The following is a 26,765-nucleotide window of genomic DNA, read 5'->3' as shown; positions in this document are numbered from 1 at the left end:
CGGACTGGAGGCCCACCCCTCCCCAGGGAAAGGCAGGCTGTTCCGCTCACATCTGTGAATTCACTTTACAAGCACCTCGGTATGGACACTGGAACGGGCCGCAACTTGGCAGCTGCTGGCACTCTCTGGGGGCTCTCCTAGGCTCACTGCTACGGGACTGGTTCAACTCTGGAAAGGCAACTATGGTTCATGAGCAGAGTGGTAAAAAAAAAAAAGTCATTAGATCAGCATGGATTTTCCTAAGAATAATAGTATCACATTTCAGAGAGTTTGAACCACAAACACAAAATTCCCCGTAGGTAACTCACTTTTCATTTCTCATGCATTCTTTTCTGATCGTTGCTCATGCGGGCGAAGATTTTACCTTGCTTAATCAGGATGTGTGTGTAATTTGTGTAATATGGTTTCTGCAGTTAAAATGATCTCCAAACCATTTTTTCATGATGGGTCTAAGTCATCGTAGTTGTTATTTTAATGACCGCGTTATGCTGCATGTAGTAATTCTATCGTGGGTTACTTAAACTTGTTATTAAACAAGCTACCCCTTGGACTTCACTGAAAATAATTATGTTTGCTGAGACTTTTCACAATCAAATTGCACCTTTACTTTAGGTGGAAAACCGCGCTCAGCGGACCTCGTAGTGAGGCAACTTATGCTGATGCAGCGTCATGGGCCTTCAACCATCCCAGTGTCTTTTGGCTTAAAGCAACCACGCAAAGCCGGTATGCGTTGTGGGCTCAGTTACCCCAGAAATTAAAAAGAACTCTGTTGGCAGCGCTGCCGTTTCTGTAATAGGCCTGGAATGCAGACGCTGTTTTTATTGGTACATGACTGCTCAAGTTTCTACAAAAAACGATCTGGTCCCCAAGACCCCGAGGCCTGAGTTGCATACCGCCTCCCGAACCTGGGGAGGAGGCGGTGAGATCCAGGAGGGTCACGTGCCCAGTGAGGGCGGGGTTAGGGTTTCCAGGTGTCTATGGCTGCCTCTTTGGAAGGGAATGGAGCACGGGTCAATTTAATTTTTTTGGTCTTTGGGGAAATGTCACAAATAAGGAAACTGAGCTATTTTATCCTAGACAAAAGTAGATACAAATTCTTGTGTAGCTGTACGTTTTAAGTAAGATTAGGTGCTTTGTGAAATTGAGTCTGTATGAGACCAGACATCTGTTTTCTCCTGTTACTTTTTTTTTTACTCTCACTTGCTGACCCAGTAAAATGCGTGGTACATTGATATGACACTGGACAATGACTGAAACTTCGTTGATTTTCAGTTATCATTATTTTCCATTTTCTATCTGGGAATGATCACGTCTGGCTTACCTGTCTCCTGAGACGGCTGTGAGAATCTAGTGAGATGTAAATGATAAAATAGTCTGACAAGTACCAACTGGATGCCCTTCTTAATCACTGCGGGTGATGACGGGCGGGAAATCCCCTGAGAGCGCCATCAGGGAGCCAGGTGCCCTGCGGGTGTGTCTGGCTAGGATCTGATGATGCCGGTCGGACCCGGGGATGTGTTCTGTAGGGCAAACCCCGCCATCACTCCACTGTCTGCCTCTATTTGTAGAAAACACATTCCGTGGATGAGCATAAGATGGGGCAAGGTGTTCTGAGCTCACAAGATGAAGGTGGCCCATAGATCAGTCAGGAAGAATTTCCCTACTAGGCTTGTGTGCTCCAGCGACAAATTAAACCAAGACCTGGGCGTGAATAGTCATTTCCAGGAAAAAGAGAAAGTGCCACAAAACATAACGCCTGTGCCTGTGGTGAGTGGCACAGCTTCTCTGTTTATTTGAAAACTCAAGCTGCCTTCTAATGGAGCCCAGGTTGTGCGGTCAGTGTCTGCCTGCAGGGACTGGGCCCTGCGACTCCCCACGATGTCACCAAGAGGCACAAGCCCCAGTGTCTGCGGTTGGGGTTGGAAGACCGCCTCAGCCTCTCCACTCCCACAGCCCTTCGACCCACTCCACGGTGACCGCTTTTTCCCATTTACATTTTAAAGAGGAAATGCGACCATGTGCATTTGTTTTGCTCAGATTTGGGGGTGTCATTTATTCTCCCACTGAGGGCATTTCAGCACCATCTGCGCCCGCAGTGACTAGGGAATTGGGTGATCATTGTGCACTCACTGTTAGGATACAAAGTCTCACCCAGGTAAAGCCACATGTATGTGTCCTGGGCTGGTAGGAAATGATTGTGCCCTTGTTCTCTTGGTCCGACACTGCCCAGGGATCGTAGGTCCACAAGTTGGCAGATGAACACTTTCAGGCCGCAGGAAAGCGTATTCAGTGGACACAGCTTCAGGGTACCTTTGTGGCCTTTGGAAAGGAGCAGTTCCTCCCCCACCCTCACCTGGATTCTGATGACACCATCCTTAGTTTTGGAAGAGAGGAGAACATGGGTCATTTTTATGTTTTTAAGGCTTTGGGGGAAAAAAAAACTGTAAGGAAAGGAAACTGCGGGAGAAAAGAAGGCTGCCACCGAGAAATACAGTCCACAGATCCACTGAGTGAGAGCCCAAAAAGGGAAGAGGAGATGCACCAAGGTTACCCCTGAGGATTTATGTCCAGACGAGATGATTGCTCCTGAAGGGAGTGGGCGTTCCCTCCCACGGCCAGAGTTCTAGCTGTTTGGGAAAATAGTGTCCTTATAAACGGGCCCTCGGTGCTGACTCCTTCTACACAGGCCTTTTGATAGAGCTTCATCATAGCACTACTTTTATACACTGCTTTGAGGAAGCTCAGGGGTTCATTTGTGTTAAGTAGGTGAGCATTTAGAGGGGGTGTTTCTTAACCTGACAATGAGGGGGTGAAGTCTCTAAACCTCCAAGAGCTATGGTCTTCCGTTGTATCTTTTCTAGGCGTATATATTTTTTCTCGAACTATGGTCTGTAAGTCAACTGCAACAGAACCACCAAAAGAGCATATTTAGATGCAGATTCCTTGGTCAAACCCGGGCTGCTGAATCAGAATCTCTGGCACGAGGTTGAGAATCCCAGCATTAGCGAACACCGTAGTGCTGACGAAGCATTTCCCGTCCCAGGGCGGGAGGGGGAACTTTTGACATTCTGTTGGAGCGTACTTCACCTCCTATCAAATCAAAATCTGCCACTCTCTACTTTATTTTTTTTAATTTCTCACCGTTGTTCATAATGATAATAATCACATATTTTATTTTTCTTGTCTCCCCCCTTTTTATTTTTAGGTTAAGTAAACGTTCAATTACAGTTGACATGCAGTATTATATTAATGTCAGAGGTGTGACACAGTGATTAGGCATTTACATAACTCACAAAGTGATCCCCCAGTAAGTCTAGTGCCCACCTGACACCATGGACAGGTATTACAATATTATTGAGTATATTCCACGCGCTGTACGTTGCATTCCTGGGACTATTCTGTAACTGCAATTTGTGCTTCCTAATCCCTCACCTTCTCCGCTCATTCCAGACCTAAGTACTTGAATCCACATGTAACAAATCTAGTCCTCCCATACATTGTAGACCTTCCCATTGATGAAAATCTCCCTCCAGGTTCTGCCTTTCCAAGGCTGGGAGATTCCTCATTCATTGGGTTGTCTTCAGAAGTACTCCCCCTTTTTTTCTTTATTTGAAAAATGGTTGTAAAATATTCAGCTGCTTAGCATGAGCTAGAAGTATGAAATGGTAAGCTCAGAATCCATGTATGACTGCCCTTGTCCCTGTCATTTATACTCCACCTGCCTGTGGCCCATCCTCACCGGCTGCGCACACACCGGGATCACCCCACTGACTTGCTCTGAGCCCACAGTTCAGTGAAACCCTGGAGTCATCTGTCTGTCTGTCTGTCTGTCTATCCCCTTTCCTGAGTAATTGAAATGTTTCAGGGCAGGCCCTAGAGATTTTCCTGTGGGGAACCAGTAACCTCAGCCTTTGAACCAGCACCTACCCTTTAGATGGTTTAATTCTTCGATTGTGTTCATTGCCATTGCCAGCCAGTCTGAACTTCTTTCAGTATGTCCGCCAAAATCATGCAAGACTTTAACCGTTGCCTTGATAAAGTCTAGATGCAGGATGCCTCCAACAGCCTTCTCTCCTACCGATCTGATGTGTTGGTCTTAAGGAAATGAGCGAAGCCTGTCTTCACGCGTGCTAGTAATTGCCACTTCCCTTTGCCTGTTGACAAACCGTCTTTTAATGCCCTGGACAAATCGAGAATTTGTGAGCTGCACTGTTCTTAGTCACATGAGGTATGCGGCATTTTTCAGTATGCTTTCAAATTTCAGTCAAAACAATATGTGCACTGGAAACTCCCATTGATTGGAGAAGCCTTTTTATGCTCTGCGGTAGACCAGGGCAAGGGTATTTTTGCCCAGAGCAGTACCATTATTACTCATCCCAGGGTTCCTCTCTCTCCGTGAGGTATAGATTTTTTTCATGGCTTATGCCTTTTCTCTTCCTGGTAGATGTGTGTCCACTAACACAGATACGATCTGGTCAGCGGGTGAACATTCTAGTCTAGTAGTTTACAAGGTACGATTCAGGAACTTCTGAGTAATCCTGGGGCTAGTTCTCAGAAGGGTTGTCACTTATAAATGGCAATAAATATTTTCGCAGGCTGGTCATAAATAAACAAAACTTTAAGAAAAACCAGAACTTGGATTACCATTTCGTGAAAGTGGACGCCATTCATTTTTCATTCCAGGGAGGAGGGGCGGTTAGTTTGTTTTATTTTTAATAAGGGCCACGTCACATTCTGTCACTCATTAAATGAGTGGGTTGGTCTGGATGGCCCCTCTGGAATACTCAAACTCCGGAATTACATGATTCTAAACTTGGAGAAGGGAAAGATATTTAAGATCATTTAAAAGTACATAAACCCACACTCATGTGCATGCACCCCCACGTATAGTGATGGAATCTGAATGTGGCGGTTAGGTTGTGACAACGTCAGTTTCTTGGTTGTGCTATTATACTCCAGTTTTGCAAGATAGTCCCATAAAGAACAACTGGGGGAAGGCAAAAGCATTAGATATATCTGTATTATTTCTCACAAAAACCTGTGAAGCTACAGTTTTCTCAAAATAAAAAGCTTTTACAAATGAAACCATAGCATGTTATAACAGGACTCTGGAAGTAATGAACCTTTCCGAAACTCAGCTGCTTTGTCAGCCTTTACATGGGAGTAGGAATTCCCACCTGATGGGATTGTTGGAAGGATTATATGAGACAGTGTGTAGACATCTCCTATGGTTCCTGCTCCGTGATAGCCTTCGGTACGTGTTGGTTACTTTCCCCTGTGCTTCTTGCCCTTCCTCTTAGGGAAGAAACTAGGGCGGAAGGGCTTGCTACAGCTCTCCTAGAAAGGACACATGGCCTGAAGCTAAAGGCAGCTTAGAAGCAAACATGAGGACGCTGAACCTCATAGCAGTGCAGTGAGTAATGCTGTTACATAACGCGTGCAAATCGCCAGGCGGATCAGCTAACGTGGTTTGGCCCAGCTGACGGATAAAACGAGGCAGCTTCCCAGCCCAGCCCGAGCCAGGGAGTCCTGGCCGAGCAGCCAGAGTCGAATCCGGAGTAACTACGTGGGCCTCGGAGCTTTGGTATTGCGATTGCCTCAGACGTGCTGTAAATCTGTGTGAGTGGAAAAAAACAAAAGCGATTTCTCTCTGGCTGATCCCCTGAATGACTGTCCCCAAGGGGCCTGGAACAGCTTTCCTTCCCTGGACAAATCCTTAATCGTATCTCCCGAATATGAGTTTTCCAGGCAGCTGCACAGATGAGAGAGGGAGAAACAACGGAGAGTAAACGTGCCTTGGTCCTCAGGATGTGACTGCTGAATGAATGGCCAAGATGTGTCTCCCACATGGTTCCCGAAATGTTTAGACTTTCCCAGGCCTCTGTTGTTGCCCTTGACCTGACAAACGTTTTCAGCAGCGAGAGGGGGAGAAACGCAGAAGGTGGCCTTGCTAAAGTTTTTAATGATGCCCAGATGAAAGGGGGTTTGGGGACAGAATTATACTTTTTAAATGATTTTGGCAGGTTCTGGGGCCCTCAGCTGATCGCAGTAAGTTGCAGTCTAATAGGAGTAATGTCAAAACCTGCCCCTCAAAATCCAAAGCAAAGTATAAGTTACGAAAGGCTTAGATGGAGAAGAGTTTTATATGAGAAAAGGTATAGGGATTTCATTTGGCTACAGAAAGTTATGAGTCAACAGTATGATGTGGCTGTAAAAAAAAAAAAGAGGTTAGGGACCTGGAAAAAGAAAAAGAAAAGAAAAAGTTACCTTATGTAATTTGCACTAGTTAGACAATACTTGGAGTGGTATATTCAGGCTAGGGGCCAAATTTAAGAAAGACCTTGATAAATTGGAATTGGTCACTAAAGGAAGGAAAGGGAAAAACAGGGCCAAATTCAAAAACTCCCAAAACTCCATTCTTTAAAGAATGGTTGAAGGAAAAGACGGCTATTTAGCTATCTTTTACAGTTACCATATGGAAGAGAAATAAACGTCTATTTTGCTCTGAAAGACGGAAATGGGATTCATCAGAGAGAGTTCATGGAAACAGATTTTGGCTCCGTAGAAGGAAAAATTTTCAAATAATTAGAGCAGTCCAGGGATGAAAAGGACCATTTCATCAAATCATGAGGTTCTTGTCACTGGAAATATTCCAGCTAAGGGCAGACTAGTGTCTGTCTGGGTTCTGAAGGCCCTTAGCGTTGAATGAGAGCTGGGGGCTGGCGACCTTTAAAATTACGTCTAACTCCCATAGTTCATGATTGAAGTGAGCATGAATGCCAAGGTCACGTATGACATGCCAAAGCCACTTTTTCAACTCTTGGCTCTGATTCTGACCAGCTGTGTGACCTTCAGTGAAGAAATGAACCATTTCTTCATCCAGTTGCCTCAACCGTACAACGAGGGGGTTGCCTTTCATGATATCCAAGTTCTCCCCGGCACATCTGTCTCCCGCAGCATCCTCCCGATTACAGCAGGTTTGGAAAGTAGAATTTGAGTTGATACCTGCCTTTTTTCCTAAGTCTGCTTGCAGGGAGAAGGTGTTTAAAGAATAAACACCATTGTTGATTCTGGGGCCATTCACACGAAGTCTCAATTGTTTGTTGGCAGGAGAGTGGGTAATTGTGACCCTCGAATCTGCTCCCACGAGACCTATGGCAGGAAGTCGATCAAATAACTGGTAATCTGCTTCCTCTCAAACACCTGTGCTTTCTGGCTGAGTTCAGCAATGCCTTTGCAAACAACTTAGAAGAAAGGAAGATCATGTTACCATTGCAACATAGTTGTACGTTCTGCAAAGCAAGCCTTTGTTCTTTATTTCCTCAACAACCTGGCTGTGGCTGTTGAACGGTGTTTATAATCATAAAAACCAGTATCCATAAAGCCACTTACCATGTGGCAGATGGTGTTCTTAAAGTTTTATATAAATTAATTTAATTTGTTTATAAGCTGAAAATCGAATGATGAATCAGTAGATTAGGCCCCTCTTCGCCTCTGGAAAGGGATTAGTTCAAATCCATTCAAGTCCATCTTAACTGGTAAGGAGTCCAGAATTCGAATCCACACCCTCATTCTTTCCAGCATTACTGCTGCTGTTCAATTACTATAATTTCTTCTGTGGTCCATTTGATTACCAATACTTTTCTTTGGCTCTCCTACCCTCCCACACCACTGTATTCCAGCACTTTTATTTCCTCTTTGACCACACTCTGACTCACACATCATCGTCTCCAATCTCTTTTCTTCAGTCATTTTTTTCCCGACGATCTCCAGTGACGCAAGCTCCAATGGGAGTGTCATCATTTGTTTTGATATAGATATGAAGAGCATGCAGAAGATTTAAAATACCTTCTCCAGTTGCTGAGATCAGTGGGGGAAGAAATAAGTACAGTTACGCTTCTTGTAAGGACGGAAGAATTTCAAACTTCATTCCCAGGCTCCCGGGTCTGGCAACACTCGCCCCATCCAACTGCCACATTGTATTCCATCTCTCCATTTCCTGAGGTTGGGAATGAAGACAGCTGTTATGAATAAGAGTGCATGAGTCAATCTTGAACTTCAATTTGAGCATTACAGTTCCGTCTCGGTGGGCAAAGGCCCTCCCGGGGTCGTGAGCCCCACACCACAGCCCACTTACTGTCAGTTTTGTACGAAGGCCTTAATTTTTGTTTTCCAAGCCTCTAAGATTAAAGACTAAATCAATTGCCAAACCTGAAAAAAAATAACAAGGAAGAAAATGCTTTGACTTAAAAACTGAGTCTTGGGACATGCTTTGAAAACTCCAATTTAGATTCCAACCACATCTCTACAGTGATATTAGAAATATCAGTTACTGTTCCACATTTTCCTTTTCTTCTTTTTTTTTAAGATTTTATTTATTTATCTTTACAGGGGAAGGGAAGGAGAGAGGGAGAGAAATATCAATGTATGGTTGCCTCTCATGTGTCCCCCGCTGGGAAGTGGCCTGCAACCCAGGCATGTGCCCTGACTGGGAATCGAACCGCAGTTGTTTGGTTCACAGGCCTGTGCTCAATCCACTGAGCTACACCAGCCAGGGCTGTTCCACACTTTCAAAGATGGAGCTTCTCGGCTTCTTGGTGTCCTCACTGTGAAGAATTTTACTTGGTCTCTTATAGAGGTGATGCCTTGAAATTTATCTTCTCTTTCCTGTGACCTAAGAAACCAATCTCAGAAGAGTCAACCACAACCTATTAATTGACTGTCACCTTCCAGAGCAGATCGACCCTTATTTAGTTCTGCTCAGTCCCTGCATGAGTCATTGAAGCCTTGACTGACTCAGGCTCTGAAGGTGCCCAGTGAATCAGCGGACAAAGATTGCCAGAAAAATGCAGATCCCGTCTGATTGGCCAGAGAACTTCGTGTCCTACATGGGCAGCAGCAGGAGGGGAGAGAGAGAGACGCAGCTTGGAATCTCTGCACTCTGCCCACTGTGTTTCCCCTTTCTACCATTTGATTTCCTTGTTGTTAAGATGATATTGTTTTCATAATTCATTTCCTGCTCAGATATGTATAATTTTGTTATCACTGTACCCTCCAGGAGCTGGTTTTACATGTTGAAAACGGGCTTGGTCAGTTTGGACTGTGGTAACAAACATGCCGTAGCCTCGGAAGTCCAAGATGAAGGCACTGGTAAATCCAGTGTCTGGAGGGAAGGAGGGGGGCAGGGGAAGGGAGGGAGAGACACCACATTTCCTTCATAAGGGCACTAACCTGGGCTCTACCAGCATAACCTAGTTACCTGCCTTTGGTTCCATCTCTGCCTTAGCCCTCAGATGCCATCACACTGAGGGCTAAGGTTTCAACATGTGAATCTGGGGGGAGAGAAACACCCAATCCGCAGCAGACGTGAAGACATTTGCATGCGCGCTGCAACTTGTGGAATTCTGGGAAGGCCTTTCAGCCACAATTAAAATCCTGCCATTAGATATTCCTTTCTTTGTGGTGGGATATCCCCTCTCAGATACGACCCCTTTCAAAATCCACTGTGCTTGTGAGGGTGAACTCATACAGTCAGTACGTGCGGTAATATAGTGTCGTTGTTAGAAGCAGGCTCTACAGTCAGACCTCCCAAATTCATGTCCTTACTAGTTGTACGACCTTGGGCAATTAATTCATCTCTGTGTTTTGGGTCTCATCGTCTGTAAAACAGGGATGGTAACTTCTTAGAGGTTTTTGTGAGGCAGCAATGAAACACGTGATGAGCTTAAAAGAACAATAGCCTGCTCTGTACGTGTTAGCAACGATCGCTCTGCATTTGCGTGAATCAGCATGTGGTATCCATGTCCTTTTGACAGGAAGCTGATGTCATGTCACAGAGAAACTGGAGTTTTGTTCAGGAAAATGGGAAGGAATGGAGACCATGGGTACATGAGGCCTCACTGAGGAGGGCTGGCCTCAGCATGAGGGGTCACAGTGGGTCGTGTAAAGCCACCAGGTGCCTGCGACGGAGAAGCAATTACGAGACAGAGAAAGAGGGATTGACCTGCCTGTAGTCCTAGGAAGTATGCCCAGTAATTGATAGACTTAATCAGCTAGTACACTGAGCAAGTGGCGTGATGTGCACACCTGCAACTGGACTCTGAATTCAGTATCCACTTCATTTTTCTGTCTCGCAATTCTGCTCCTTGTAACAATCAGGTAATGCTAGATTTCTGAAACAGTACACGTGAAGAACCACAGACACCTGTAAAATAAAGTCTTTTCCTTTGCTAAATGCCCTTGCCTCTTTCTTTTAGATTACATGAAGCAGACAACGTTTGAAGCCCAGGCCTTTCTAGAAGCTGTGCAGTTCTTCCGACAGGAGAAGGGTCACTATGGCTCGTGGGAGACGATGACTGGAGATGAAACCCAGGTAACACGGAGCTCAGGGTTTGGGGTCTTGTTCTCTGCCTGGAAGGTGGGAGGTCAGGGTCACAACAAACAGCCAAACAGTGGAAGATGCGGAGCCAAAGACCATTTCTCTCATGGCCTAGAAAGGGATGGTCAGCCTCTTTCATCTCACAACACATATAAACGAATTGCTGAAATCCTGCAGCACGCCAAAAATATATTTTTTGCTAACTGGGCAAAAAATAGGCATAATTGTGATTCGTTCAAAATTATACCTATTTTTGCCTATTGTCATGTTGGCTGTTGTCATTTTTTTTTATTTGACAGTCTAGGGGAAAAGAGGGCACGCCCCGGACCACATAGTCAGGCACTGCATGTTTTAAACATGCTCGCACACACCCCTGCGCGGCGGCACGCGGGCCGACAATTGCTGGTCTACAAGCCCGTGGCCTGCACGCCCACAGCCGGGCACCCACTCCAAAGACCGCCAGCCGGGCGTGAAGTAGGGCAGCCGAAACACTGCACGGGCAATGAGAAGGGCTGCTTCTCCTTCTCTTGTAAAAGGGATTATTCTCTCCGACGACCTCCTGCTTCCAGCGTGGAAGCAAATGTGAACGGCGTGGGTGAGCGAGAAGTCTGTGGTGGGGGTTTGGGGCGGCGGCAGCCTTGGGTTAAATCTCCCCAAGGTGTCTTACCTCTTCCGGTCTCAGGTGACTCCTCCAAAGAAAAGATACATTTCGGCTGGCAGGGTTGGGAGAATTGAATGAGATGTTTGGAAACACAATTTGGCACACAGTTGTCTTTATCTTTTGAATGATTGATACGGGAAGTCATGAAAGGAGACACGTTTTAAGAGCACGAGACAGTTTTCATTGACATTTTCTAGTTTTCCATTCTCAGTGGCGCAGTCTAATTTTTTTTATGACCTTAATTACATGCCAGTCACAAGCTTTAGTGCCGTGACCGGGTCCCTGGGACCTTGTTACGAAACTCTAATGAAACCATGTTTCACGACGTGAACCCATCCTGCTTGAGGATGACGGTCACCGAGCCGATTCCGCCCGTGGGAGGGAGGGAGGCTGGACACGGCGTCGTTTAATTAGAGACACAGAAGAATGGTACTCGTTAATTTCCCCTCATCTTCCAGAGTGCCTCTTGTGGGGGCCGGTGACACTTGTTATTAGGGGACGATATTTGGAAGATGCCAGATGGTGCCTGTGTATGGTTGTTAAACAGCCACAGCCTCCAGCACTCTCAGGAAGATGGGGCTAGTCCTTATTGTTTTACCATGTGACTCAGAATCCTTTGAGTCTTTTTTGGTGGATTCTAAACTCCTTTATTTCCTGCCCTGAGACTTATTCAAGAACATTAACCAATTATTTTTTTAAACAATATTTTTAAAGGTTGGAGGAGTGAGTACCTTTTTTAAATAAAGATTTTATTTATTTATTTATTTATTTATTTATTTATTTATTTTTAGAGAGAGGGGACGGTAGGGAGAAAGAGAGGGAGACAAGCTTCAATATGTCTTTGTGTCTCATGTGCCCCCTACTGGGGGTCTGGCCCACAACCCAGGCACGTGCCCTGACTGGGAATCGAACCAGTGATTCTTTGGTTCACAGGCTGGTGCTCAACCCACTGAGCAACACTAGACAAGGCAAGAACTGCAACCAATTCTGGGTTCCTGATATTTTGGGGAAACACCTCCATTTATTAAATCTGAGAGGACTAACAACTGATCGTGCTTATGTCAGTAAGAAAACAAAAGGATAAGGGGAGGCTGAAGTATTTTGACCCTGAATGTTCTGTCATATGAACAGACGTATTTCGTAGATTTACAAGAATTAAAATGCCTCTGTGCAATACTGTTTAATGTTCATATCTAACTCTAACTGTTCATCTTACCCGTCTCATGAGGTGGGTGGAGCAGTTATTGTTATTCTCATTTTGCAAATGAGAAAGTTCAGGCAGGCATTTGGCCGTTGAGCAACTTGCCCAGTTTCATTCTTCCGACGACTGTTTACTGAGCCATCCTACGCCAGGCCCCCACTGTGAGAGGCCAGTGACCCAGGGGCAGGCAGGGCAGAAGGGGCCCTGTGCTGGGGAGCTGATTGTTTCAGGGCCCCACGCTCAAGGGACAAATGACAATGGAAATGCTAGCTTCTGACTCCAACTCCCGTGGAAATTCCACACCAACTGTGGAAATGCACTAAGTTGCACGATTATTCAGCCCCTTGAGTCTGGCCGCGCCGCTTGCTTCATTTTTTCCTTCCATTTCAAATCGCATGTCAGTTCCCACCCCTCCACCGTTGAAAGCAGGAGTGCAATCGGCCCCCTCTGGGGGTTGGGTATGGGGTTGGCTGTGTTTGCTTTCGCTGACTTTCTGCACTTGGCTTTGGGCTGACATGTGTGAAGTGCTCTGAGGTGCAAGAGGGCTAAATGACTCATCCCCTGCCCTCGGTGAGGCATGGCCCACCTAGACACATCCAGAGAACAAGGCAGCGTTAGAAGTGCATGTGGGTGCGCAGTGGGCCTGTGCACAGACGGACCTCTCAGAGCTTTCGCACAAAGCAGGTGTGAGAAGGTGCTAATCTGGCAGCGGCAGCATCGCAACACCCTAACTGGGAAAGCAAACACACACCAGAGATCAGTGAAGCTGGCGTTAGCACGTGGTCCAGGCAGTTTTGCTCCTCCTGGAACCTGAGTGTCTTTGGGGAAATCATCGATTCCTAAAATGTGGGTGGTGGGCATGGGGGTGGCATTTCAGGACCATTTACCCAGCACCCTCCAGGGGGGAGAAAGAACCTTCGGAGAGGTTAGTTGGCTGAAGTTGAAGTCGCCAAGCCAGTCTGTGACGGAAGTGCATTTTGAGCCATGTCAGGCTATCCTTGGTGGAACTGGTGAGAGGAAGTGGCTTCCAGAACTCTCCCTGTGCGGGGCCTGGTGAGGTGAGCTTCCCCGCAACCTCGTACACACAGAGCTGAAACATGGCTGTCCTCGGACTCACGCAAAAAGAGAGGCAAGGGGCCCTAAATAGCCGCCAAGTAGTTAAAGAATGTGGCATGCCATTACTGGTTTGAGAATATGACATCTTTTATTTAAAGCACTGCATTTATTTGCACTGTTTCTGCTAAGAGCTTAATCATAAAGCTGTCCTAACCCCCTTTACCCAAGGGGCCCGTATTTCGATGTTTGGCATTGTCACTTTATTATCTTCTTAGTCGTGAGTCACGCAGCAAGTATGGCAGGCCCTCCTGGCCATGGTGATATCAGGCACACGTCCAGGCAAAAAGCAAAGGTCCTAGACTAATTTGCCTGACAGACTGTTGATACAAAATATTCATATGGGTGAAGATATAATAGTTTCTCTTATCTGCAGTCTTATTTTCCACAGTTTCAGTCACTCGTGGTCAACCATGGTCTGAAAATACTGAATGGAAAATTCCAGAAGTAAACAATGCATACGTTTTGAGTGGCGCACCAGTCTGAGTGTCGCGATGAAATCTCTCGCACGATCCCACTTCATTCTGCCTGGGACGTGAATCGTCCTTTTGCCCACTGTGTCCTCACTGCGTCCCGCTGTGTTCTCCATTGGTCACGAAGTAGCTGTCTTGGTTGTCAGGGCAGCTCCCAGAGAGAGAGAGAGAGAGAGAGGCCCCATTCACATAAACTTTGATCACAGTACACTATTATAATTGTTCCATTTTATTACTTGCTTACCACAGGTATGCATGTATATCAACTGCAGTTTTGGGGCATCCCCTCGGGGTCTTGGAATGTGTTGCTCCCAGATAAGGAGGAGTGACTGTATTTGTACACCAGTAAATATATGTTTTGTCCTGGCTGGTGTGGCTCAGTGGATTGAGCACTGGCCTGTGAGCCAAGGGTCGCCAGTTCAACTCCCAGTCAGGGCACGTGCCTGGGTTGCAGGCCAGGTCCCAAGTAGGAGGCCATGAGAGGCAACTACTCACTGATGTTTTTCTCCCTCTCTTTTTTCCTCCTTTCCTCTCTCTCTATAAAAAATTATATATTTTTTATAGAGATGTTATATTTATTTATTATATGTTAATGTAATAATAATTATATTTATTCATTTATGAATAAATATATTCATAATAAATATATTCATAATAAATATATTCAAATAAATATATTCAAATAAATATATTCATTTATTCATCATCATTTATGATGTTAATTATATTTATTCATTTATATAATTGATACATTATANCAGATAAGGAGGAGTGACTGTATTTGTACACCAGTAAATATATGTTTTGTCCTGGCTGGTGTGGCTCAGTGGATTGAGCACTGGCCTGTGAGCCAAGGGTCGCCAGTTCAACTCCCAGTCAGGGCACGTGCCTGGGTTGCAGGCCAGGTCCCAAGTAGGAGGCCATGAGAGGCAACTACTCACTGATGTTTTTCTCCCTCTCTTTTTTCCTCCTTTCCCCTCTCTCTATAAAAAATTATATATTTATTCATTTATATAATTGATACATTATATATTAAATATATAATTTATTTTATATATCTATAAATATGTACATAAATAAATAAATATTAAATATATATTTCTACTTGTGAATATAAATGTGTCATTGGAAAGCACTTTGCCAAGTGTAAAGATTTAGTTATTTGCTATTTGCCTTTAAATTAAGTCCCTGGACCGAGAGAGCAGCATCCCCACAGAACAGGGGGCTTCAATCCCAGAAAAACGACCCCATTTTTTCGACCTTGTCCCTCGATTTCAGGGTTAGAGGAAGTCACACTCTGCCCCGCCCCGTGGCTGGTCCTCAGCCCCCTGCCCTTGCAGCCCACCCTCATCCCCTCCTTTTTTTTCTGGGTATGTTTCCTTTTCAACTGCTTAAGTTATAAACATAGAACAAAATCTCTTGGAACATTGCATGGGAAACACTAAAAGAAAACCGTAAGCCCACCCAAATGGAACATTTACTTTCTTTGGCCTCTGTAACATTTTCATCTTCTCAAACCCACTTCAGGCTTATGCTGAGATTCAAACCAATCTCTCTGCAAAGGGATGAATTGGCATAATTAATATTAGTAGGGCAATTATCTTGAATGTCACACTGTTCAACCGAGGTAATACTTTCCACTGGTTTGAAGTTCTGGCCTCAGTCTCCGTGTGCTCTGAGCTCACTCTCCCCACCCCACACTCTCATCCCTCTTGGGCAGATGTGTTCTGAATGAGAACGGACTGCACTGAGCCGGGTGGGGGCCGAGGATGATTAATTACCCACTTCAGGCTATTTGTTGGACCTCCTGATTCCCGTGGTGTTGGCACATGTCAAGTTCTTAAGTTCCTCCAAATGCTGGTTCACCTGTTGGCTCCCCCCAGAGAATGGTTAAGAAAGTCAGGAATGTCCCCACCAATGGACTACCAGGACCAGTGGAAATCGTGTCTCCCTTATACTCTGTCACACCACGGAGTTCCACATCACGGATCACAGCCACCGCCCCCCCCAAAACCGCAACTTGCTGCATTGACCCGAGCAGCCGTCTCTCCCAGGAACCCACAGGCACTCGGGGGGTCTGGATGACTTGCCCACCTCCACACGGGGAGTGTTCCTCTTCAGTTCAGCTCAAGGGTTACGCCCCCCCATAGCAGACCCTGAAGACAGGCCACATCTAATGAGTTCATGAGCATTTCCACTGGCAGGTGGCTGACCGATGACCTCACAGAACATCCTTCTTAATTCCCCCAGTTTAATTTGAATTTCTATGCGATCAATTATTTTGGACAAATATTATTGTAAATGCATGGAGCAGAAGTCAAATGATTCTGCAGCGTCGTGCCTGCCGCCGTTCCCCCGAATGACGTTCGTTTTTTCTGTGAGTCTTGGTCTGCAGCCTGACCTTGACAGCTGAGCTGTCAGCCCTGAAAGACTCATGGCAAAGTGACTTTGAACAAGAAGACTGCTCCAGTTGGGGTGGGGGCGGGGTGAAGAAGGAAGGGCCAGTGTAGCTTGGAGTATTATCTGGGGAGCCTGGGGAATACTGCTGATCCAGCAGAAGCACTTATATTGAACCAAGCCAAATTTTAGGAGAAACTTAGGATCCATTTAAAAAATCACCCTGAAAACTTTAGAGCTCCCCCGTGGATACGCTGCCCACCCCACAATATCTAGTTATTCCAAAGCATCTGTTAACCCTGACTTTTTCTGAACTTTCCAGAGAATAGAGGTGGGGTTCAGGGCACAGTCACATCAAAGACAGGAAGACACTCACATCCCAAGGGAATAGTGGTCTCAGCGGCCACAGACCAGGACTCAAGGCACCACAATCACGCCTGCCCCATTTACCCTTTGGCTAAAGATGCCCTCCACCAGATTGAAGTTTCTCCTCTTTTCCTAAATGCACTGGCTTCTTCTAATTGACACACGAGAAGTTTGAATATGAGGAATGTGTCCTTTCTGATGGGAAAACATTGGCAGACCATTATTGCTCCTTGTGGATGTCGAAGAATGTTTAGCGCCCAGGGTTGTCCCAGTTGAGGTTTCCGTGGCCTGGGTCCCGGAGGAAAACGGCTGACCTAGCAGGTGTCACGCAGTTCAGGACAGTCTTCGGTAGCCAAGGATGGGCACGGCCAGTCGCAATGTCATCAGTCGCCGTGAGGCTCGGATTTTGCTGTCACCATCTAACAGACTTGGGGGCTCTCTTCCTCTTCCTCTCGGCAGATCCTGAGTCACCTGGTGATGGAGGAGCTGCTGCCAACCCTTCAGACAGACCTTCTGCCTAAAATGAAGGGGAGGAAGAATGACAGGAAGAGGGCCTGGCTCGGCGTAAGTGATGGCTTTGTCCTGCCTCAGTGCTATTCACAACAAGTGTCCCTCCCCTTCTCTTTTTAAGGTAGACTTTCTTTTTAAAAAAAAAAGGAATCCCTTCCCTGGTACAGACCAGACTGCCTTGAGCGTGCGCATTCTTACCTTAAATAGTCCTAAAGAAGGACTAATCCAAACAGACTCTGCCTTTGAAAGAAAAATCAGGATGTGTGTGCAGTTTTGTTTAAGCTGCAATCACCTGGGATTAATCCTCCCCCCTGCACGGGACCCCGTCAGGCTCTCACACGCGACAGAGCCCCGATTCACCTGTGGGTCCCCGTTGCAGCTCCTGGAGGAGGCCTACAACCTGGTCCAGCAGCAGGTTTCCGAGGGACTAAGTGCCTTGAAGGAGGAATGCAGGGCGCTGACGAAGGGCCTGGAGAGCACCATGCGTTCCGACATGGATCAGATTGTGAACTCCAAGAACTTTCTAACTGGGAAGATCAAAGGTGAGTGGCGATAATATGTGTCCTGCTAACAAAACAAGCTGGTTTGTTCACTCAGGGGCTGCATCACGTAGTTAGAATTCGTGGTTTCAGGGAGAACGGAGTGGAGGGAATTGTTACAAAGAAGTAGTAACAGTGGTCATAGCGTCGTAGCAGCTTGGAACCCATAAGGGCCCGGCCCTCCCGTGGAAGCTTCAGTGAAACCCAATGGAGGAAACTTTGCTTCTCGCCCTGGGTGGTGCCTCTGAGTTCGGATAGCACCTGCACCTCCATGGTTGGAACATTTCTTGCACTGAATAGTCATGGCTTATGCCCCAGGTTCATGATCATTCTGAAATTTCAATTCGATGCTTTTCAAAGAGGTCTTCTCTCAAAGTTGACTGATAAAATAATTCATTGTTCTCCTGGCAGAAAAAATGGTGTAGTTGGGGAGCAAGCCAGCCATTTTTAGAACTCATAGATGGGCTCTTATCTGAATCATGCTGTTAAAGGGCTTTATTCCTAATAATTTGATGACTTGCTTAATACTGCATATCCCCAATATTTATGAGTTAAACATAATATTAATAGTATTGGTCATCTTCAATTGTCAGAATACAAGGCAGTAGGATCCTCTATAACTCTGTGAAATATATCTGTGAATCAAAATAAGAATGTGACCGGTCATCTCCCTGTAGGCAAGTTATTCACCAATAAAAACTTAAGAAGTACACTTGAAGTGTAGTTCCATTTCTGCGCATTAGGATGTGGCCCGGGTCCAGCCATCGAACATCTCCAGGCCCCTGTTTTCCCACCTGTACAATGGAGGACTGGACAGCCAGATGAGCGGGAACCCCCTTTTCAGTTCGGCGCTGCTGTGACGAGCCCACGTGACTTTCCTAGCTGCCCAAAGCCAGCTTTCCGGCCCAGCCTCAGGGCTTCCTCCGTGGGATCGCTGCTTCCAAACCCTGCCCATCATTAGGATTACCTTAGCACTGAACCACAATGACAAAAATAGTGACCACACCGATTGCAATGGCCTCGCCAGGCTTCCTGAAGCAGAATCTTTGCTATGCCCTTCCTCTTGTAATCAAAGCGTGGCTTTGCCTCTGGGAAGAGGGAGTACGATTACATTTGTTTCGTCCCTCTTTCTGATTTGGGGGGCTCTTTCCATTTTTTTGTCACTGCTCATGCTGCCCTTGATTCCCAGAACCAAAAAAATAGTGTTTTTTAAAAATTGGGGGTGGGCATGGGAGGTGGGGTAACAAACTGAGAGGAATTTATTTTCCATTTGCCCAAGACAAGACTGTCTTTGAGTTTTTAAGAAAGTCTCTTAAGGAAGAGAGAGGGGCATTGAATTGTATTGATGGGTTCTTAGAGAAATGAATTAAAACATAATAAATTGCTGTATACAAATGATTAATCATTATTTTATGCACCTGACACTCATATAATGCTATGTGTCAATTATACCTCAATTTAGAAACACTTGATGAATTGTGTTTTTAGGAGACAGACTCTGCATATACAATGACAGTGACTGACGGGCCACTGGCATTTTCTTTTTTGCGTTGGGCCTGCCGTGTTTATAGGGCCAAGCAGGAAAGTGCATTTCACGCCAGCAGAGGAAAGCCAGGGGAGCGGAGAGATTCTGTGTGTTTCCATCTTCAAGGCCCCTCGTGGTTTTCTTTTCTGGCGAGTGCCAGTGCGAAGCTCACTGCGCTGGTCTGTGCAGTGACGTTAGAGCTTGCTGGTCAGTGGCTCTGTGGGGTGACCAGCCCGCTCTGGCCTGGCCCAAGTGCCCTTGAATCCGATGTTGCCGGAAGTCACCGTTTTCTGGCTCTTTCCTCCCGCAGCGATGGTGGCGCAGCCAGCAGAGAAAAGCTGTACGGAGAGTGTGCAGCCGTTCCTGGCGTCCATTCTGGAGGAGCTCATGGGGCCCGTGAGCTCGGGGTTCAGTGAAGTACGCGCGCTCTTTGAAAGAGAAGTGGACCAACTGAGCCAGAACTTTCAGACCAGCCGGGACGGTGCCCAGCTAAAGGAGGTAGGATGCGAAACCAGGGAGCTCAGGGTGAACGGTCTGCCTGGGGCTGCCGCTTCCGTGGGCTGTGTCAGCATTCATCTCTCCTTTCCTTCCTGCCCTCCTCCCACTGCCCCTCCCTCCCTCCCTTCCACGTATCTGCCTTCCATCCACTCATCTAGTCTGCCTTCCATTCAGCCACAACCCACTCATCCATCCAGCTACCCCTTTTCACTTATTAGTGGTTTTACGTTGCAAAAATAATCACATGAATATATATACATATTATATATTATATATATTTGCAAATATAAAATATATATTACATATTATTATATATTATACAATTATATAATATAATATATTATATATTATATATTTGCAAGTATATAATACATGTTATATAATATATTATAATATATATTATATAATATATAACATATATATTATATATGCAAATATATTATATATATGCAAAATGAATCACCCACACCCACACCCACACCCACCTGACCCTCGTCCACCTTCCATTCCTAGGCCACGTCCCCTCCCAACTCTCTGAATTCACTAACATAAGCAGCTTAGAATGTGTTTTCACATACTTTTTTTCTTGTTCATACACATATACAAGCACATAGCCTCATTTATATAAATTTTGTTGGTTGGTTGGTTGGTTTCTGAAAATATAGACTCATGATAAAAATCGATGTTTCTCAAAGTGTGGTCCTTAGGCCCACGGTGGCATCATCACCTGCCTGTTAATCATGCAAATTCTTAGCCCCACCTTCAAAGATCTACCCAATCAGAAGCTCTGGGGGGTGGGCCCAGCAGTGCATTCTACTGAGACTTCCAGAAGGTTGATGCGCCCTGAAATGTGAGAAGCCCTGACAGACACCACTTGCCAACTTGGTTAAAACCAAGTGGAAACACTTCATACATGATGGGCATCCCTACCAGTCAGTGGATAAGACCAGCTACGTCTGTCCCTTTTCCTTTCTTACTTTTCTGTGCACACCCACACATGGCATTGTCATCTAGATCATTTGTATCTATTTTGACATTTCTTATCGCAGCCTTCAGTAAAGTGCCTTTACTCTTGCTCCTCCCCCACACGCCACCCACCTCCCCTCAAGTAATCAGTGTCCACACCTCGGCACGTGCCACCCCGTAACTCCCCATGGTTTACAACCCCTACCACGTGCACATCCACAGGCTATTGTTTTAGATCGCCTGGTCCTAGCAGACTGGAATTATATCACCCAGACTCCTGTGCTTATCAGTATTCTCACTGGACAATGCCCCATGGAACTGTTTCCAAGTTGACGTTGCTAGGTCTAAATCATTCATTGTAGTGGCTGCGTAACATCGCGTGTATGATTTAGTGGACCGTCCTAAGGTCGCCACCATAGGACAGAGCTGTGACAAGGAACCTTGTAACGTACATTCTCACGCCTGATGCTTCCGTTTCGACAGGGTAGATTCCTAGGACAGGATTGGTAGGTGGAAAGGGGGGTTCATCCCTCACGTTAACAGATGTTACCATCTGCATTCCAAAAAAAGGGATTTAAATTCCACGTTTCTACCGACTGTGTACGGTGGAAGACGTTCCCCTCCTTATTCCCATCAGAAATAAGTCTTCTCGCCGATTTAAACTTTCACCAACTTGCTAGGAGCGAAGTGGCAACCCATTTTTTCCTCTCTTGGCTGCTTAATTGGTGTTGCTTAAAAATGGTCACGTGACATGTGTTGTGACAAAGGACAAGTTCAAGCATCATTAATTCCACGTTAGCGGGGCTGTCTGTTACCACTTCTTAAAGGGGGTGATACTTTCTCATTACAAACACAGTGTGAACGAGCCCCCTTTAAACCTCTGTTCAGAGCAATCCGGGAGCGCCGACTGACCTCTGCCCCGCGCCCTGAAAACGAGACAGCGCATCCTGTGTCACGCGCATGCGCTCCCTTGGGCCCTGGCCTCCGTTTCTAGCACCTTTCCTCCTGTCTGTCTGCACCCACTCTCTCGTTTATTCCAGCTCTCCAGTATTCGGTTTTAACATCATTTTAGAATGAGCATGGGAAGTACAATGCATTCTGTTGGTGACAGCACTCATAGTGACTGAGTATGTTGGCGACCCCTGGGGTCACTGGGAGATGAGGTGCATTGCCAGCCCCTCGCTGGAAGCCTCCTCAGTCAGGTTTGCACTAGCGCAAACTAGAGGAGGGACCCGGGTTTTGAAACTGGGTACCACTCCCTGACCAGGCTCCTCCTACCTGGTGCGTGAGGTCCACTAGCACCGTAGAGAGCCTGCAGCCGGGGGAAGTGCCGTGGGCCCTGACAGAGCCTGAGGAGACTCTGGGGACTCTGGCCTCACGTCCAGGAGTCCGGGGGTCACCTTGACCTCGCTGGGATTTTCTGAGAGGGATGGCACTCCTTTATAAAGGCCGTGGGAGCTCATGGGCTCAGTAACATCCCATGTTACAAAGGACCTACCCATCTAGCTCTTGAGTTCTAGAAGTGGGAGCTGGGAGGCAGTCCATCAAAAGCACATGAAGACTGGAGCCCTGGGTGCATCCCTGGGTCTTCCCATCATCCCCTTGATTCTTCTCCCGGCCTGTGCCCGGGCAGCAGGGCTGACCTGGGGACCCACTGCAGGGAGGAAGACATCTGAAGAAGTCACAGATGCCGTGCTTGGGGAGTGATTCGTGCTAACGACACCCGTTGGATTGCTGAGGATTTACGGAGTATGTAATATGCGTGTAGCATTGCTCCTGAGTCTGAAGGTGTTTCATTTTCCCCCTTCCCCAAATGCAGCATCTGGACCAGCTTATGAATCTCCCGCTGGATTCCGTGAAGATGGAACCTTGCTACGTCCAAGTCAACCTGCTTCAGGAGCGCCTGCAGGACCTCAAGAGCCGCTTCAGATTCCCCCACGTCGACCTGGTGGTGCAGCAGACACAGAACTACATGCAGGAGGTGGGCGCCACAGGGGCGGCCTGGGGCTGAGGACGCAGCCGGGAGGGAAGCGGGTGCTGGTGGATGGGACTGGCGGGCTGGGGTGCTCAGGTGTGCACCCATCACCTGTCGTCACATCTGCCCTTCCAGTAGGGCTTCGTCTTCCCTCCATACTGACGAATGTCCTGCACTGGGAACATCTCCAGGAAATAAAATGACATTAATTAATAACCGCTTCGTTGAACCTCAGGTGCACATGAGAATCGTCTGGAGGGCTTTTAAGAAATACTAGGCCCTACCTCCAGTGATTCTGATTATACATATATATTTTTGAAATGATTTTTCAATCATCAAAGTTATATATCTATAATTCAATCATTTTAAATTTTAATACTTTAGTTTTTAATCATTAAAATTATGTTTTAAATGATTTCATAGTTTAAATATTATATTTCAATACTTTAAAAAATTTCCTACTCGTTCCCACTGCTTCTGATACGTGTCCAGGACTGAGAGCCACTGGCTACAGTTACTTCCCTGACTCAGTTCAGAAGCAATCGGGCCTCCAGTCACAGCTTTATGTTTGGCTCTCCTGCGATGGGTTCCTTCCCCCGACGAGGAGCAGGCGTGAACAGCCCGGACTTTCCCACAGTCTGGCGGTTTACACACGAAGAAGGGGTGTGCTCCCTGCCGCTGTGAGAGCACAGTCCTGTCTCCCGGATTCTCCAGGGAAGCCCATTGTGGGGCTGGACACTGTGCCTGTTCCCCCTTCGGGGAGCTCAGGGTGAGGCAGGTTCTTAGGGAAATGTACCCCTGCACTGAGAATGCAGTGAGGACGGTGTGTGCTGGAATCACAGGCGTGGAAAAGAAAGGCACATGCTTTTTTCTCAAATGGTATAGGCAGGACCAAGTGATCCTCCCCCCCCTTACTGTCTAACCTCTGAGTTGTGGGGATTCAAGATGGACGAGGAACCACACTGGGCAGTCGTGGCAGAGTCCCTGTGAGAAGACCAAACACCAAACGCTGGCGAAGCTTATACAGGCGCAAGGGGCAGGAAATGCGAAATCTGAGCTCCTGCCGTTGCCCAAGCCCTGAGCCTGTTGTCACGTTTGCCCTGAGCCCCACCCCTGACCCTGTCCAACCCAGCAGAGTGGTGAGCAGGTGGGTGGGAGGCAGACAGAGAAGTGTGCTGGGTGGTCTACCTCCCCCTGAAAGTGAGTGTGCAGAAGAAAGGCAGCCAAAAAGAATTGGGGAAGACTCCCACCTCCACCTGCTGAGCCCTGGACGCAGGTACCAGAGGGTGGAGGAAGGGGGTGACCACAGGAGACGATGGCATTTTCAATCCCATGGTCTTGGGTTTTCCAGTCCAGAGTGGAAGGAGGAGAGATGCGAAGAAAGGATGCCTAGCATACACACAGGTATACACACATACATATGCATGCATACATACATGTGCATGTGTGTGTGTTCCTGGTCTCTTACTGACCCTACGGCGACCATGTGCCCATTTACGTCACAGCTCAGGTAGTGGGATGAGGACCCGTCACCCTGGGTCACTCTCAGAGCAGTGCCTGAGGGGTCTCATCTCAGATGCTCGACCCCTCCCTCTGTGTCCCCGTCCTAGACGGACCGGGGCAGTGCCCCCTCCCTGACTGTGTTGTCTCTGTGTTGCTTTGGCCTCCAGCTCATGGGGAATGCGGTGTTCACCTTCGCCCAGCTGCTCGCCCCACATCTCGGGGCAGAGGCCTCCAAAGCAGCAGTCGCCATGGAGAAGGTTAAGCTCCGAGTCTTAAAGGTAAAACCATTTTTCCATTTTTGGGAAGCACAAAACAAGGGTGTGACCCCTGGGGGAGGTAGAAGGGGTAAAGCAGGGACAAATGGTGATGGAAGGAGACTTGACTTGGGATGGTGAACACAGGGCACAATATACAGGTGGTGTGTACGCCTGACACCTACATAATTTTATTAGCCAATATCACCCCAATATATTCAGTAACAAGGAAGCAGAATAAAAGAACACGACTACTGTTTTTTTTTTTTAAGTGGAAATTACCAAGTTCTTTCACTTGTCCCCTTTTCTTTCTCATCTTTCCCACCTATCCTCCCTGAGGTTCCGGTGACTGGCAGGTGTTTCCCCAGCACGACTCTCAGGCCTCTTCTGCCATCTAGTGGCGTTTTTAGGAACCACAGGTCCTCAGCATCGTCACCCATCAGCTGAAGTGACATGTCCCCGTTTAATTTCAAAGCATTTGCACTCGATATGTATTGGCTGCCCACTACAAGCAAAACAGTGGGACAGGTATTCCATGGAATATAAAAATAGACCAGGCACAGCCTATTTCTCAAATAGATTACATTTACATTAGCCAACCTATGTTAAAAAAAAACAATACCTCATGGCAAAGAAAATATATTCCAAGTAACAGATAAATGCCAAATACTTTTTAAAAGAAGAAAAGAAGAGATACCTGCCATGTGAAATTGTTTTATTTGTATTAGGCTTCCTGTTTAAATATCTATAAAATGGTTTTAATAATAAGAGTTTGCATAAGCATGTTATATATTTTTTAAATATTTTATTTATCTTTAGAGGGGAAGGGAAGGAGAGAGGAAGAGAATCATCAATGTATGGTTGCTTCTCATGCATCCCTTGCTGGGAACTGGCCTGCAACCCAGGCATGTGCCCTGGCTGGGAATCGAACCGCGATCGTCTGGTTCACAGGCCCGCACTCAATCCACTGAGCTATACCAGCCAGGGCAAGCATGCTATATTTTTAAAGCTTTTTAAAAGCCTGTCCTGTTTCATTTGATCCTCACTGGAACTTGCAAGATAATGAGAATATGCCCCCATTTTAGATATAAGGAAACTGACTCTCTGAGAGCTAATGTGACTTATGTAAGTTCCATGGGCCAGTCAAGGTGAACTGGAGCTTAAACTATACTTAAACTTAATGCATTCATTTTTTACTTTTTCTTTCCCCTAAACCAGCGATTTTCAAAAGCTGTGGCACAAGAATTTGTAAAACACGCAGTACCTGACTATTCAGTCAGGGGCACTGTCCTCTTTCCCCTCAGATTATGAAATTAAAAAATGACCACAGCAAACACAGCAATTGCTGTCTGGTGTGAATTAATCAAAATCATACCTATTTTGGTGGGACGGATCAGGAAAAAAATGTAAAACTATGTTGGTGTGCCACAGAATTTTAGTAATTAGTTTATGTGTGCCAGGAGATGAAAAACATCGACAATCGCTGCCCTACACAGTGATTGGAGCAGAAGATTAAGTTCCACAGAGCCTAGATGGGGGTTCCTGGATTTCTGGCCTGATCTTCAGGTCTCACGGGCAGTAGAAAACTCTGGCAATCAAATTTTTGAAAAGAAAACCAGCCCTGGCTGGTGTGGCTCAGTGGATTGAGCACCAGCCTGTGAACCGAAGGCTTGCCAGTTTGATTCCCAGTCAGGGCTCAGGCCTAGGTTGTGGGCTAGGTCCCCAGCAGGGGGTGGATGAGAGGCAACCAATCAATGCATTTCTCATACATTGATTGATGTTCTTGTATTTCTCGCTTCCTTCCCTTCTCTCTTAAAAAAAAAATCTCTCAATAAAATCTTTTGAAAAAGAAATTAAAAGCAACATTTATCACGCTAACACAACTAATAATGAACTTGAAATTGAGAAAGAAAAGATATCAATGTCAACACCACCCCCAGTGTCAGGACGCTTTCTACCTCTCACGACAGTCCATTCCTTCTCTGGACACAGGTACACGCTTCCTAGTATTAAAGCCCAGGTTCTCAGCGATTGTCAGTCTAGTTCTGCCCTGCTTGTCAGTGTCCTTCTTCCACAGGGCAGCCTTCTGCTGTTCGAACAGAGCTATAATTTAGCCCCAAATTGCTACCTCTGGTATAAATGGCTTCATCTCATCGACCATTCTTTACGGGGCCTGACCGTTCTGCTCACGTGCCTGTGGCTGTGCTTCCGTGTGTCCGTGATCCCCTTAAAGTGACACTGGAGACCACACTCTGGTCTCTCGGTTTGGATGATCCACGGGGTACAAAGTGAGTCCTCATCTCTCTTGTTCTAGATGCGGAACTCCTTTGATGAACAGCCGCAGTGTCAGTGTAGCTACGAGCCAGAACCTCTCTTCCCTCGCAGAAATCCTTAGAGCCCACAAAG

The 26,765-nt window shown here is 46.4% G+C and overlaps 1 protein-coding gene across 1 annotated transcript in view; it reads left to right on the top strand.

Annotated features, from left to right (window-relative positions):
* Positions 1-26,765, top strand: part of NIBAN1 (niban apoptosis regulator 1) — a 121,306-nt gene that overhangs the window by 85,392 nt on the left and 9,149 nt on the right. Inside the window, exons 6-11 of the mRNA XM_037034979.1 lie at positions 10,257-10,372; positions 17,049-17,153; positions 17,479-17,641; positions 19,474-19,661; positions 22,447-22,608; positions 24,273-24,383. Coding sequence (XP_036890874.1) covers positions 10,257-10,372; positions 17,049-17,153; positions 17,479-17,641; positions 19,474-19,661; positions 22,447-22,608; positions 24,273-24,383 — 845 coding nt within the window. The remainder of the gene's footprint in view (positions 1-10,256; positions 10,373-17,048; positions 17,154-17,478; positions 17,642-19,473; positions 19,662-22,446; positions 22,609-24,272; positions 24,384-26,765) is intronic.

This window comes from Sturnira hondurensis, unplaced genomic scaffold (genome assembly GCF_014824575.4).
Source record: "Sturnira hondurensis isolate 20B ecotype Veracruz unplaced genomic scaffold, ASM1482457v3 Scaffold0022215, whole genome shotgun sequence".
Lineage (NCBI taxonomy): Eukaryota > Metazoa > Chordata > Mammalia > Chiroptera > Phyllostomidae > Sturnira > Sturnira hondurensis.
Note: the sequence above shows the minus strand (reverse complement) of the source record. Positions and strands in the feature narration are given on the sequence as shown.